General features: G+C 47.5%; 1 protein-coding gene across 1 annotated transcript; it reads right to left on the bottom strand.

The window, feature by feature from the left end:
- Positions 1–3017: 3017 nt before the first annotated feature.
- enc3 (ectodermal-neural cortex 3) lies at positions 3018–14919 on the bottom strand. The gene is made up of 4 exons (XM_063201087.1): positions 14717–14919; positions 12993–13287; positions 11093–12600; positions 3018–4309 (listed from the first exon to the last, which is right to left on the bottom strand). Exons 2-3 carry the CDS (start codon positions 13278–13280, stop codon positions 11119–11121), a joined length of 1770 nt encoding a protein of 589 aa, XP_063057157.1. The 5' UTR covers positions 13281–13287; positions 14717–14919; the 3' UTR covers positions 3018–4309; positions 11093–11118.
- Between the last annotated feature and the right edge of the window lie 252 nt (positions 14920–15171).

Genomic DNA, 15171 nt, shown 5'->3' with positions numbered 1-15171 from the left:
AAGGTAACACACAGGGCCGCCGCTAGAGTGCTTAGGGCCTCAACCACTTTTCCCTCAAAATTGGGCCCTCATAAGATGAGATTGACTAAAAACATATTATTATCATTTAATTATGAGGGGGGGCTCCTGACCAGTTATGCTTAGGCCTATTAGCAGCTGCCCTGGTCACACTCGCTGGCATGACTGACTGTGGCACAGCCTTTCTCTGTCTCTGAGACTTTGTGGTCTTGAACTCCAAAGCAGCCATATTTTCTGGTAGGCCGCCTACAGCTCCACACAGTGTGACTCGGCCGCCACTTTTTGCTTTTCGAATAGGCACGACACAGCTCAATCGTAAAGCAAAAACTGGCGGCCGAGTCGCGCTGTGTGACGCTGTTGGCCTATCAGAAAATCAGCAGTGGAAAAGAGGCATATGTGGTCTTGAACTCCAAAGCAGCCATACTTTCTTCTCGTGTGTGTGAGTGTGTGTGTGTGTGTGTGTGTGTGTGTGTGTGTGTGTGTGTGTGTGTGTGTGTGTGTGTGTGTGTGTGTGTGTGTGTGTGTGTGTGTGTGTGTGTGTGTGTGTGTGTGTGTGTGTGTGTGTGTGTGTGTGCGTGTGTCTGTTCAGGACACTACTGTACTGTACATTCCAGCTGCAGATGTTGAAGCAACAGGTTGCCATTTACTGCAAATGAGCCCCTTCCACCACCACTGAGCTCAGCTCAGCTCAGCTGGCCCTCCCTGCAGACACACCCAGCAACCTTTCCCCAAACCACAGGCACCCAAAGGTATGCTCCTCTCCTCTCCCTCCAACCACCAACCCTCTCTTTACTGTTCTTTCTATTTCTCTCTCTCTCTGTCCATCTGTCTCTCTCCTCCTTTCTTCCTTGAAATTCTTTATTTATCCCTCACTCGCTGACCATCTCTCACCTCCTCCCTGTACATTTTGTTCTCTCTCTCTGTATCTGTCTTTCTCTCTCTTTCCTTCCGTCTACCCCTCTCTCTCTTTCACTCTCTCTTTCTGTCCCAGTGGAATGCACAGTACAGCATACATACTGGAGTAGGTCTCCTGCCTGCTCTCTCTGTGGCGAGCGAGCAAGAGAGAACGTGTGCCATCCACAAGTGCCCGCATAAGCTCTCTCCCTGTTCAGGCACGAGCGGTATTGGTGGTGACGACGATGCCATGGCCTCGTTCTGCATGGCATAGCCCAGCAGGCCACAGGTGTGCGCTTATTCTTCCTCACTAACCCCTCATTACTCCACCTGCACCTCGCACGTCTCCGCCCAGCAGTGTAACAGTAAGAAAAAGGAATGGCAAGATATGCCCAAGTGCCACAAAATAGCTTTGTTTACACTGGTGGAGCTGGACAGTGGAATGTAGGGTAGATTTGCAGCTGTGAAAATTCTTGCTAGGCGCCTGGCGGACAGACTTAATGTCGATTTAATTGAATAATGACCACAAGAGAAACTTGAGGTGTGGCGTGTAAGTGTTTACTGGTATGGGTGTGAGAAATAATTAAGAACAGAAAAAACGAAATCCACTTATTTGTCCAGACGTGGGTGGCTCGCATTTTTTCCCCCTACAAACAAAATTAACTTACGTAATGCTAATCAAAACAACCACAGTTGTTTAAATTGGAACAGGGTTAGTCATTAATGCGCAGCATCAAAGCAGATCCATCACCATATGCCTTACGTGTTGTGAAGTGAGGTTTTGAAAGTAATTGAAGAATTACATCAGCAGATTTTTTTTAATTAAGGGTAGAATAGAGCAGAATCAACACAGCAGCAGCTTTTTCTGGACATTTTTTAATTGGTTTATGTGAGAAAATAAAGTGGAGAAACATTTGAACTACGTTAACATTAAGTAGAAAATATACAAGGTAACAAAAAAACTGCTCCATCACATGGCTCAGAGAGTACAGAAGACAACAGTGATAACTTAAGACATGTTAAGTATACAACTCAAAATAAGGTGCAAAAAAAGCTACGTCATACACGGAAAGCTTTACAGAAAAAAAAAAACAAGAACAAAAACAAAACAAAGTTGCATCTATGAAGGAGATATTTAACTCTTGAAAAAATATATTAAGATTCCCCTACACAACAACAACAAAAAACACACAAAGTTGCTTTTGGCATTTATGTGGTTTACCTTAGGATACCCTTCAGTGCCCTCACTGATGCCTCCCCCCATCCCTCCTCCTTCTGCATCTATAGTTTCACTGCCACTCTGAGGCCCTCCATACTGTACTGTGCAGCTGCACTCATGTTCCCGTATATACAGTATTTTCAGACAGGGCTGGACTGGGGGAGAAATAAGGCCCGAGGCACTTTCGGCTTAAAGAGACCCCTCATAATTAGCCGCGTAGAACTGACTCACCGGTGGGCTCCGCACACTTGTGGGCCCCTATTTTCGGAAATGTGAAAAAATTATTATTATTTAAACATTTCTGAGAAGAGGGGCCCATGAGGGTGTGGCGCCCGCCAGGATATGCCCGCTATGCCAGATGGCCAGTCCAGCCCTGTTTTCAGATACCAGACTGTATAGGCCCATACATACGTACATACATACAGGCACATCTTGATAACAAGTCAGAGTTTCCACACCATGTTCAAAGATCTATGTAAACACATCTCAGTCATGCAGACAACGGTGGAAAATAACAGTCAAAAGGTAACAGAATCCACTTTCTTTTTTTTACGTTGCCTACATAGAAGTTGAAATCGCAGACAAGTTGTGAGGTGTGACTGACAAGGGTGAATGTATAGAGCAAAATGTGTCTACTAATGATGTGGGACATGGGGGCTGCTCACGAGTGTTTATAGAGCAGAGAGAGAAAAGGGTGCTGAGAAGAGAGGAGAGGAGAGGAGAGGAGAGGAGAGGAGAGGAGAGGAGAGGAGAGGGGAGGAGAGAGTGGGAGAGGAGGGGAGAGGAGAGGAGATGGGAGGAGAGGAGATTAGGGGAGGAGAGGAGAGGGGAGGAGAGGAGAGGAGAGGGAAGGAGAGGAGAGGAGAGGGAAGGAGAGTAGAGGAGAGGAGAGGAGAGGGAAGGAGAGGAGAGGAGAGGAGAGGAGAGGAGAGGAGAGGAGAGGCGGAGGGTGTGTATTTCCTAAGGTATAGATACATTCACAAAAAAACTACTTAGACAACACGGTAACAATCTATACAACTATTTTCATCAACAAATATAAAAAACTATCTACAAGTTCTATATATACATGTACAGGCATACAGAACATACAAACACACATATACAGATAATAAAGGAACAAACTCAAATCCCCAGACATCTAAAGAGTCAGACTTTCTAGAGGCATTTGAGACATTTAAAAGCTGTGAAGTACATTCTCCACATAGCATTTCGTACAACAAGAGGGGATTGCTGATTTTTGATATGTAAGGCATTTTAACCACAAGGCTTTCAAAAAAAATTCCAACAGACTTATCCATGTACAGAACCCAGATAACCTTTATAAGAAGGTTTGGTAGGATGAAAATTGTTGTTACGTTTCAAAAGAGGGTCTTGATAGGAGTTACAGTCTTTAGTATCACCATCTCGGTAGCAGTGTACTGCTAATGCCCCAACAACAAGCTCAAGCTGAGTCTCATTATTTAGTCATCAGTTACCACCATGTCCGCATTTCGTCCCTTAAGTCATCACCCTCCCGCAAATTTACCGCAAATAATAAGACTCAGCTTGTGAGTGCGGATTTTTCATCTACTTTTAAGTTTGTAGCTTATTCGCACACCGAACAAAGTTATTTATTTCACTCCTGAAGTTGAGTTCGCCTTTTGATACCCCAACAATAAGCCCCTCCATCACGCTTCAGTCAGTTGGGCTTTTCCATGCCAGTCCAGGTGCCACCATCTCATGACATGAGGGCATGGTGGCTCACTCACGGGTCTACCCCTGCCCTCCGTAATGCCCACCACAGCTCAGAGGTATTTGCTCAGGGAGGGGTGGTGAGAGAGTGGAGGTGGGCTGGGGGTGGGGGAGACGACGCAGTGGAGCAGTGAGAAGGAGGGAAGCTTCTTAAGACGCTGTCTCCAGAGGGGTGGGAGTGAGGCTGTGCGGGGGGGTTCTACTGGCCATAGCTCTGTCATTAGTCCCGGTTCATCCTCCACTGATCTGCTGTACGGTCCATGTGACTCTGACAGCTCACCACCAGTCCCCCACCTCAACGGTACACAACACCTCCCACCTCCCACCCACTCTCCTCTCCTCTCCTTCGCCACTCCACTCCAATCCCCTCCACATTCCTCAGCCACAGAGGGGACACAGGCTCACACACACACGCAGGCATTCCAACGCCGCCCAGCCGATGATCTGCAGGGAGAGAGAGAGAGAAAGAGAGAGAGAGAGAGAGAGAGAGAGAGAGAGAGAGAGAGAGAGAGAGAGAGAGAAGGGGAACAGAAGAAAAGCATTCCATGAGCTCTAGGGTTCAAGGACTAAGAAATCCTCACATTTTTGTGAAATCTGCAGACTCCTGCCTGACCCATGTCCTTATTTATCCAGCAACAAAATACCTTTCCATCTTAAAATATCACAACCACTTTCCACTCCTTCCTCTCCTGCTCATATGACCAAATGTACAAAGTTAATTTACAATAATAAAACATTTTTATGCCAATACATTCCAACGTTAGATAGATGATATAAAAAGTAATGTTGCAAAACTCTTCAGACAAATCTAGTGGATGTTTTATTTTTTTTATTTTTTAACATTTTTTAAAAACTACTTTTTTGGTTTTGGTTTTGTTCTCCTGCCCTGCCCCTGGTCCTTATTTAGACAGCTGTGCATCTCAGGCGGTGGTGGTTGGTAATGTGCAGGTTGCAGCAGGGCATGAACATAATGTGTGGCGGTAGTACTCAAGATATACTTTTACTGTAATGTTCAATTATGTGTATAATGTCTTTGTGTATGCTTTGTATTTGTGTATTTATGTAAACTGACAGACACCTTAATTTCCTTCGGGATTAATAAAAGTACTCTACTCTACTCTACATGAGGAGAGGAGAGGATATGATATCCCGGCAGGCAGGGCCTGCTCAGGCTGCTGCTGTGCTGTTGTGTACAGTACACTATCCACGTGCTCCACGGATCAGTACAGGCTCCCTCTGAAGTTTCCACTCCACAACAGTCACAGTGGCACTTGGAGACACACAAACGCACACATGCACACACACACACACACACACACACAAACAGACACACACAGACTAACACACAGACACACGCATGCACGTGCACACGCAAACACACGCACACACACTTCTCTGGAACATTCTACTCAGGCCTGACACACACACACACACACACACACACACACACACACACACACACACACACACACACACACACACACACACACACACACACACACACACACACACACACACAGTCACTCACTCAAAGACACACTCACGTGTGAGTGCACACACACACACACACACACACACACACACACACACACACACACACACACACACACACACACACACACACACACACACACACACACACACTCACTCAAAGACACACTCACGTGTGAGTGCGTGCACACACACACACACACACACACACACACACACACACACACACACACACACACACACACACACACACACACACACACACACACACACACACACACCAAGCCTTGTTTTGCCTTGTTCCGCTAGAGGTGATTAAAAATACTACTGTCCCGCTCCGCAGCAGAGCAGATCAGCGTTACACCGGGGCAGCAGCTTTATATTTAGTGTAGTGGGGGCCCACTCTCCGCTCTCAATGGCTGCACACATTCGAAAACATGCTCCTGTTGCTTGTTTCTTAAAATCGAGACGTTGGGTTGTGTTATTCTGAGGCTACCTGTGATGCGACTCCTGCCGACAGGAGAGGACAAAGGGATATGTTGTCCCGGGCCCTAGGAGACACTGTAGGGGGCCCAGAAATGGGTCCCCCCATTCCATTGCATGTATTGGGTAGGGGGCCCTTTCAGATGACTTTGTCCTGTCTGCCTGCAACTCCTGCTCCTGCCCGACTCTGCTCCGCTGTGGCCCCAAGGGTCATGTGATCAGAACGGCAAAAAAAACAACCCTGCGAGTGTATTTCTGTGCCACCTCCAGGAGCTGTTACATAATCCTGCTATAACTGGGACATTCAGTGATGGGACGGACTCAGTCTCAGTCTCAGTCTAATCTAGCGCTCTCCTTTTCACTCTCTTTCCAGATGGAACATGCAATTGACAAGTGTTCTAGTGTATGGACTCGTGGGGCTCTAAACTAACACCAGCCAACCAACCAAATGCTGGTGAAATTTCAGTTTGGCTGGTAGAAAAGACCAACTTACTACTAGCCAATTTGACCCATTAGTGAGTGTGTGTTTGGCTAGTAAGATTACGTAACATTTACTGGGCATTTTGGCTGGTGATGAAAAAACTTAATTGCGTGGCAAAGACAAACCTTCCGCGCAGTTTTAAGAACCAACCAGTTTCTCGGGTTGGTCAGGCCAGGGCAAAGTACACAAAACAACCAAAGCCGCAGTCAGTTCACCACACAACCTTCTCCACACACCCCCACCCCACCTCTCATTTTTACAACCCCCAAAAGAGACAACAGAAGCACAAAGGCCTCACTATCCAGCCCAGCGCAGCGCTGGATTCCACTCTCCCTTTGTGTCTGCCGTCCGTCCTTAAGCTCTTCCGACCTTTTTTTTCCCTCCCTCCTTTTCCTCAACCCTGTCTTGCACCGACTCTGGCGGCGGCCACTGTCTGTCACCTTTGAACAGCAGCACTCTTATCTCTCATTTCGAAAGAAAACAAGAGCAGCTTTTGTACAGACGCTGGCTCAGCCTCAGTAGAGGAGAGGTGGTGTGGAGTAGACAAGTGCCTCTTTTCCACTGCCGATTTTCTGGTAGGCTTACAGCTTGACACAGCGCGACTCGGCCGCCACTTTTTGCTTTAAGAGTCGTCGCGCCTATTCGAAAAGCAAAAAGTGGCGGCCGAGTCACACTTTGTCTGTAGGCCTACCAGAAAACTGGCAGTGGAAAAGAGGCAAAGGTGGTGTGGAGGGGTACCTCAGTGCACCCGTAAATTCTGTTGAGCGGACAGCAGCTCATTTATGTAAAGCAGAGGTGGAACCAGGGACGTAGCAGCAAATTGTGAACCCTATGTACAATCAGCTCCAATGGACCTCCCCAGCCAAATAGCAACATATATGGAACTGTGTGTGGGCCCCCTTTATACATGGGGCCCTGGTGAAACACCTTACCCCCTTGGGTGGAACATTCTGGACCCAGCGTCTTAGTGTGGACACATCTGTTTATCGAGGGCTTGGAAATGAAATGACAGTGGAACACACACACACACAATGGCATGGGGCAGGGATCGGCTTTGGACTTTATACGGCTCCCCAGTGGCACACATGAATATACAACACGCTTCACTAATGAGAAGATATTACCACAGCCCTGCACTCTATTGACAAATGGGTCAATTACTAAGGCGCCATCTCATTACTCTTCCTATGAGTTGACACGCACTAACTAACTATACATGTGTGCATATATATTGCAAAATTGATGCAAGTTTGCAGTTATGATGCAACTTAGTTTGCAGTGATCACTGACATTAAAGTGGTTACACACAGAGTTAAGAATGAACATAATCATAACTGGTATTGAAACAGTTGCTTGTAATCTAGACAAATATGAAAAACATTTCATGCTTGAGGTGACAAGTTGAAAAGTTGATGATCTTTGCCGTTATATAAGTTGTATTGAAAATTTGTCATGTATTGAGCTGTTGAAAATGGACCACGGCACTGACAGATGATATATTAATAACCGCTAATCGAATTGCAGCTTAAACATAATTAAGTCACTCCAGGCGTCTTATTTTTCCCCTCTTTCCAGTCCGTTTCCTCTTTTTCACACCCTTTAGAAAAGAGCAATAAAAATGCTATTAGGTTTATGCAAATCCAATTGTGCAGGCGAGCGCAGCGGGACAAAGTCTCTGGAGAGTAAGCGAGGGTGCTGTGCGGGGGTCGGGGGGGGGGTGGGGGTGTTGAGAGGGCAGCACGCGCGTGTGTGTATTTGTGTATGCGTGTATGTGTTTCTAAAGGGGGTGGGGGTGGTGTGCGGGGGGTTGTTGCACACAGATGTCCCAAGAATGTGTCTTTCACTGGCCACTTCGCGTGGCTTTCAGAAGCATTAATAAAACATTAGTATTGAATAAGTGCTGCCCCCCCCCCCCCACACACCCACACACACACCCACCCACCCACACACACACACACACACACACACACACACACACACACACACACACACACACACACACACACACACACACACACACACACACACACCCCACCACCATCACCCCACGCCACGCCCACCCTCTTTGCCTCCTCTTGGCCAATGACAGCTGTCGGGGTAAACAAGCCGAAGCGCGCCTCGTCACCCTTGACCCCGGTCCAGGTGCTCCATGTCACAGCCCAACAGAGAGACAGAGAGACAGAAGCCTGTTTAGAATGCAGGCCTTCGCCTCGCCAAGCTCGCTCAAAAAAGCAAAGCTGTCTGCTATAGGAAGGATGCAAATCAGATGAATGGTTTAGTTTGCCTCCCTGGTTTGCTTTCCTTCCTTGGTGTTCTCTACTGTGTTTTGCCTTGATTTTGACAAAGTGCTCTGCCTTCTTTGCAGGTTTTTTTTTCTATCTACAAACTGTCATCTTGTTTGGCCTGTAGTAAGAAGAGCCTTCATGTTTGCGAGGGACAAATACAGCGATGTTTGCTTTGAGAGAGAGAGAGAGAGAGAGAGAGCGTGTTGCACTTGAACACAGGGCAGTTGTCGTCGGTATGTCCATGTGGTATCTTTGGGACGTGGCAGAGAGAGAGAGAGAGAGAGAGAGAGAGAGAGAGAGAGAGAGAGAGAGAGAGAGAGAGAGAGAGAGAGAGAGAGAGAGCAGGAGCTCATCCGCATCAGCAGTTTGATTAATGGTGACATCGAAATATGCAGCTCCTGGTAGTCAGAGATGCTATAAGCAATAGGGCTGTAACAATATTGTATCGAACCGAGGAATCGCGATGCGATACTCAAGAGTAACGATACTGTATCGTTTGTGAAGATGTAAGGAGGCAGTATCGTGATATGCACTTCCGATTTTTTTTTACCCTTCAGTCCAGAAAGCAACTGTATGACACGATATGATAGTGCTTCCAAGCTTCAAATGAGATACATTTCAGAAATCGTGGGGTTTATTGAACTGTAGGTAAAAAATCGTGATACAAACCGAATCGTGAGTTGAGTGTATCGTTACAGCTCTAATAAGCAACTATGTTGGCTACGGCACACCCTCATTCCGCACGGACCCACCAATTCGTTGGCCGATTAATTTATAGGGAGGACATTCAAACGCATGCCTAATGTGGGCACACAACAAAATACCCTTTCATTGCCATGTCAGGCATCCGAAACCTGGCGTCACTCGACTCTCTCGGTAAACATGAGCAGTGGAGCGACACAGAGAAATGTGGACTTTCTTTATTTGTTTCCCTGACCTCTGCCGACAGTCGACAGCTAGAGGAGCAGTAGTTGGGTATTTTTAGTTTCGAGTCTCTTGGCTGCCAAATGCTGCAAAATATAGCTTCTGTCTTCTCTCTCTCTCTCTTTCCCTCTCTCTCCCTCCCTACATCTACAGTACTCCCCCCTGTCTCTCTCTCTCTACTCTATCTTCCTAGCTCTTCCCACTCTGTTCTCTGTTCTTGTCAGGCCTCTTTGACTAAGGACGTCCAACTGAGGATGATTAAAAAACACTGTCAAGGCGAAGTGATCCTTGGGGAAGTTTCAAACGCAAACAGAAACTGGAGAGCATGTGGGGGGTGCCGGCGGCGCTATCAGCAGCCTGTGTGAAGTGGTGGCAGGACTTCAGAAGGGGGGGCCGCCGCCGCACCGCGTTACCTTTCTCGCCCAGACATGCGTCTACTCTCCACCCTGCCAGCTGTTTACTGTTGAGTAACAGCAAACATTACTTCCTGTACGACTTGTACTGTGTTGCCCTTTAAACAGAGTTTACAGCTCTAGTCTAACGGGCTTGAAATAAAGCCGCCAGTCACACAGGCTCCAAGATATGATAGCGGCTATCATGTGTCCGAGGCCGAGCCTACGTAGGTTAATTAATCCCAAAGAAACAAATATGGGCGCAGGAAGTCAGGGTTAATGTTTCCAGATAACCCCGGTGTGTGTTGTATGTGTGGGGTAATAATTGAACCAGGAGCCTTGGCAGGCCAGGCCAGGCAAGGCCAGCAATGTCACGTTGCTCTTTAATCATGGTAACCGGCGGAAACCTTCAAATGCAAATCGGCCAGGCCAGGGCATGGGGCCGCTGCTTTATCATTGGTCTGTCAGAGGCACAATGGAGGCTATCAGCTCCTTCACCTCCTGAAAGAATGGCCAGTGAGAGGAAGTGCACACACAATCACACATTAATACACCGGACCGGACGCAGAGTGAGTGAGTAAATACACAAGCAAATTCTGGAGAAATTAAGTATGTTTCTTTCCTCACCCTTTTTTTTTGTTGTCCATGGTTCAGAGTGCACTTGTTACCAGGGGCAGCAAAAAACAACAAAGCACAAACCTGGTGGGTTTTTTTTTTCTTCTAGCGAGGCTTTTGGGGCCTGTGGCTTCCACGTCTACTTTGTAATTAGGGTCCCGGCATTCCTTTAGCACCTCATTTGACACCCAACGGGGCTCATTAGAGCATTTTTCAACAATTTATGAGGCAAACGCAGACCCAAGCATCTAATAAAACGTGCGGCCTATGCCAACTGTTTGGGTTTTGTTTGGGCCTCAGTCGGATCCCCATGGCAAGGGTAAAACATTTACACTAAGTGACACTTTGCCGAAAGGCACAGTCTTTCATCTGCTTTGAGGAGCGCTGCTTGCTTACTAACCTCCAAGACGCTACACTTTCATTACTCTGCTACACTCCCATAAATCTACTTACCGTTTTTCAAAGCCCCACATTGGGATGTAATGGAAAACTGCTTTCCACTGTACGTAGGAATGTGTTAAGTAGTAAGGCATGCAGGGAATTTTTCTAAACTCACCAGATTAAACACGGCTGCTGCGGGCGTCACGCCGAGAGGTACTTCCACGTGCTGACGAAGGCCGTGGGTATGAGCGAGTAGGGCACGCTGGTGATGCTGTCCCACTTCTCCGTGGAGGGGTCGTAACAGTCCAGCGTCTTGCACCTCTGCGCGCCGCAGTAGCCGCCCACCACGTAGAGCCGGTTCCCAGACGCCACGGCGTGGCAGCTGATCCGCTTGGCGGTCACGTCGCCGAACTTGGACCACTGGTACGTCTCGCTGTTGAAGCGGTACGCCGAGCTGGCCGAGAACTCTGTGTCTCCGCCGATCACCACCACGTGGTTGCCCACCACCGCCGCCGCCGTGTAGCGCCACAGCTGTGGGCACATGGCGGGCACCGTCCAGCGGTTCTCGCACGGGTCGAAGCATTGCACCTTGGGATACTTCTCCCTGTTGACGCTGGTCCCTCCGAAGGCAAAGAGTTTGTTCTTGGCTCCGACCACGGCCGCGTTGCTGACCCCCTCGCGCAGAGGGGCCACTAGCGTCCATTTGTTGGCCTGCGGGTCGTACTGTTCTACTTGCTTGAGGGACACGGACGGGGAGGCTGGGAAGGAGCCTGCTAAAGACGTGTGTCCCCCGACTACGTACAAGTTATGATCGAGTTCTGCTGAGCCGTGTCCGAACCGAGCGACGAGCATGGGCGATGCTTTGGACCACTCGTCGTGGAGCGTGTCGTACACCCACACGTCCTTCGACGCCCCGTTTTCAGAGCCCCTGCCGCCCGTGACGTACACCTTGCAGCCGATGGCACACGCGCTGCACTCTTTGCGAGGGCTCGGTATGTCCGTCTTAGGGGTGATCTCCTTGGTCTTGTGGTCGATCATGTACACTTTGTCGCACATGAAGGTCTGTCCGCCCAGGAGCAGCAGCGCCTGGCTGACCTTCCTCGGGCGGGCGCAGAAGCCCGTCACCACGCCGTCATTCTGCAAGATCTTCATCTTGCAGCGCACGGCGTCCTCCACGATCTCGCGGCCCACCTTGTGGCCCATGACCAGCTCCTCGGACGCCACATTCTTCAGCAGGTAGGTCTCGGGCAGCAGGGCCAGCCGCACGCAGCGCAGCAGCTCCGGCAGGTCGCCGTGCCTCCTCTCCATGTCCGCCTTCACCCAGTCGATGACGGCCTCGTACACCAGGCTCTCGTCCTCCACCTCCAGCTCCTCGCTGAAGATCAGCTCCTGGATCTTGTCCCTGGGCAGGTTCAGGAAGTCCTCGGTGCGGTGCAGCGTGGCAAAATTGGCCAGGCACATCCTCCAGGAGAGCTCGTACAGCCGCTGGCACTGGTGGGCGTCGGAGAGCAGCATCATGTTCAGGCAGTTGGACGGGTGCAGGTTCTTCTCCAGGAACTCGGCCGAGGCGTCCCGGATGTCGTGGAACTGGAGCATGTCGCCGGCCTCCAGCAGCGACTCTGCGTTCTCCTCGTTGATGATGACGCGCGCCGAGTAGGCGTAGTCCAGCAGCAGCTCCAGCACCTTGGGGTAAGGGATGCAAATTATTGATTAATTCATTAATTATTAGTTGATTGCCTTATCGATCGACTTACCATTAATTGATAAGCAGAGTTTTTCCCCCGAAATCTCAACGTTTCTCGAAAAAAACCTTCTAAATCTAAAAATTTAAATTAAAAATTGAGATACAAATACTACATTTAAATTAGTTCTGTTTAAATGATTTAATCCGCAGGTGATTTAAACATTTCCACTATTCACACCCCTCTTCACACACACTAAACATGCCCATTTCACCTAGGTGTTTTGTCGTTTGAATTGGCAATTAATTGCGATTAATGTTTTTTTAATCGATTAACGCATTCATCCATTAAAGTCGATTAATCGATTAATCGATTAATCGTTTGCATCCCTACCTCGGGGTGCAGCGCCTCGTGGAAGTCCACCTCGGCGTCGCGGCTCTCCTTCAGGCCGCCGCTGAACATGGCCTCGAAGTATCGGCTGCACGAGGCCAGCACGGCCCGGTGACAGGGGAAGGCCCGGTTGCCCGCGCGCAGCACCACGTCCGTGAAGACGCGCCGCTTGCGCAGCAGGTTGAGGTGCGTCAGCAGGCTGTCGGCGTGCGAGGTCTTGTGGAAGAGGTGGATGTTCATCGAGCCCGAGCTGGACCGGGACTTCCGGTTCTCGTGGTTGCTCACAGACATCTTTGACCTTTGGGAATAAACACAAAGATTTTTATTACACAGTAACAAATACCAGTGATGATATTGACCTTTGGGAATAAACATACAAGGATTTTTATTACACAGTAACAAATACCAGTGATAGTATATAACTCTTAAAGAGTTGGAATTAAGTCCACTTCAGATTACATTTGGTCCCATTCAAAAATGGGGTTGATCCTAATCTTTGGTCAGTGTGATATTTTCAGGGTTAATTTTACTCTATGTTATGTAAATATGAGTTGAAATTACACTGACCACCTGCAGAGTTTTACACTGACTTCTGACTCACTGCAGGTGTAAGTTGACTCTCTGCAGTGTTGTAAACACTTATGATTTATGGTGATATTTTTTTATTGGGATGCCATGGATTAACAGTCACATTTCCCACCTCACATATAACACAGTTATAACAAGGGGCATGGTTATAGCAACATGCCATTTCATCTTCTGGCAAAACCGGATGAAACATGACAATGTGACATTTTCTCGCATATGAAATCAGACAAACTGCTGCTTATGTTAAATTAATACATTGCATCTGAGCAAAGGGATCACAACTAGTGGCCTTGACTATTTTCGGAGATGCACATCAAGATATTCATTCTGAGTGCAACAAATACTGTAAGGTGCATTTGAAACTCAGCATTACAGCGGCAATCAGCATTTTTAATACTCAGTCCAAATTCTTGAAATACCGCTCTCCTTGTGTTGTCTTGACTCAGCTGAAACTAGCATAATTCAAAACGAAATTGGACGCAGCAGCCCGGTGAAATGACTAATGCGCGCAAACAAAGAAGCGGCTGGGTGTGTATACACCTGACTTCCTTTTCTGGTGTCAGAGCTGTCATTAATAATTAACTAGTCATCTTTCACATCATGACATTGAGTTCTTTTCATGTAGGCTAGCCTCTTTTCAATGGTGCAGTATCGACTATCAAGACTGGTTCTCAGCATTAATGAAGGCTTAAGTATCAGTAATAACCATGTAAGTAATAATAAGGGACAATATATTAATTACAAAAGGCAAAATGTAATGTCTTTGTCGCAGCAGCTCACACTGTTACTAAATATCAGCATTGATATGAGAAATGTAAGTCTTAATTTCTATTAAAAATGTACACCAATGTATAGGGCACGTTCTATAATAAACGACATATTTAGGTCTACATCCCCAGTTTTTGCGTAAAGTTCTGGTATGTCCGTTTTGGGAACACGCGTCCTCTCCCAAACGGAACAACCTAACCATGCATCCGAAAACAATTTATCTGGGATTTGCATAACTTTAACAAAGGGTGTTGTCCTTAAAGATAAGAAAATATACAGCAGCCCACGCATAAATAGATGCAATGTATAATGTGTCAAAGACTTTGCCAGCACAAGGAAACCTACAGAACTATTTCCCTTTCGCTACTCACTATGGTCCGTGGAATTCCTCGATTCGTTGTTCAGTGTCGATTTCCTCAGCTCCCGTGAAGATTATTCTCTTCTTCTTCTGTATTGGAAATATGCGTGGCAGATTTAAATCCCATCTAGAAACTATTGAAGTATTTCCCGTTTGTCGCAACTGTTCGTTTAGTAGGAGCTCTGCAAAACTGCACAGTCCGTGTAGGCTACTAACTTTACAAATCTTTCCTCATTGCTGTAGTAGCTAGAAACTGAATGGGCTCCTCCTACTCTACTCTCAGTGCGTCCAATCAAGGAAGAGGCTCCTGGAATCCAAACGCACCCTCATAGACATAATATAGCTGCATGTCTACAGGCCCCCTACCCTCTCTGCTCTTGCTTCATCTTAAGTGAGGAGTGGTTCAAATGTCCATCCATCTACTGTGGCAATGTGAATTGCTTTATTGCTACATTTGTTCAAATAAAT

Source organism: Engraulis encrasicolus, chromosome 6 (genome assembly GCF_034702125.1).
Source record: "Engraulis encrasicolus isolate BLACKSEA-1 chromosome 6, IST_EnEncr_1.0, whole genome shotgun sequence".
In the NCBI taxonomy this organism is placed as follows: domain Eukaryota; kingdom Metazoa; phylum Chordata; class Actinopteri; order Clupeiformes; family Engraulidae; genus Engraulis; species Engraulis encrasicolus.
This window is presented reverse-complemented; position numbering and strand designations above follow the sequence as displayed.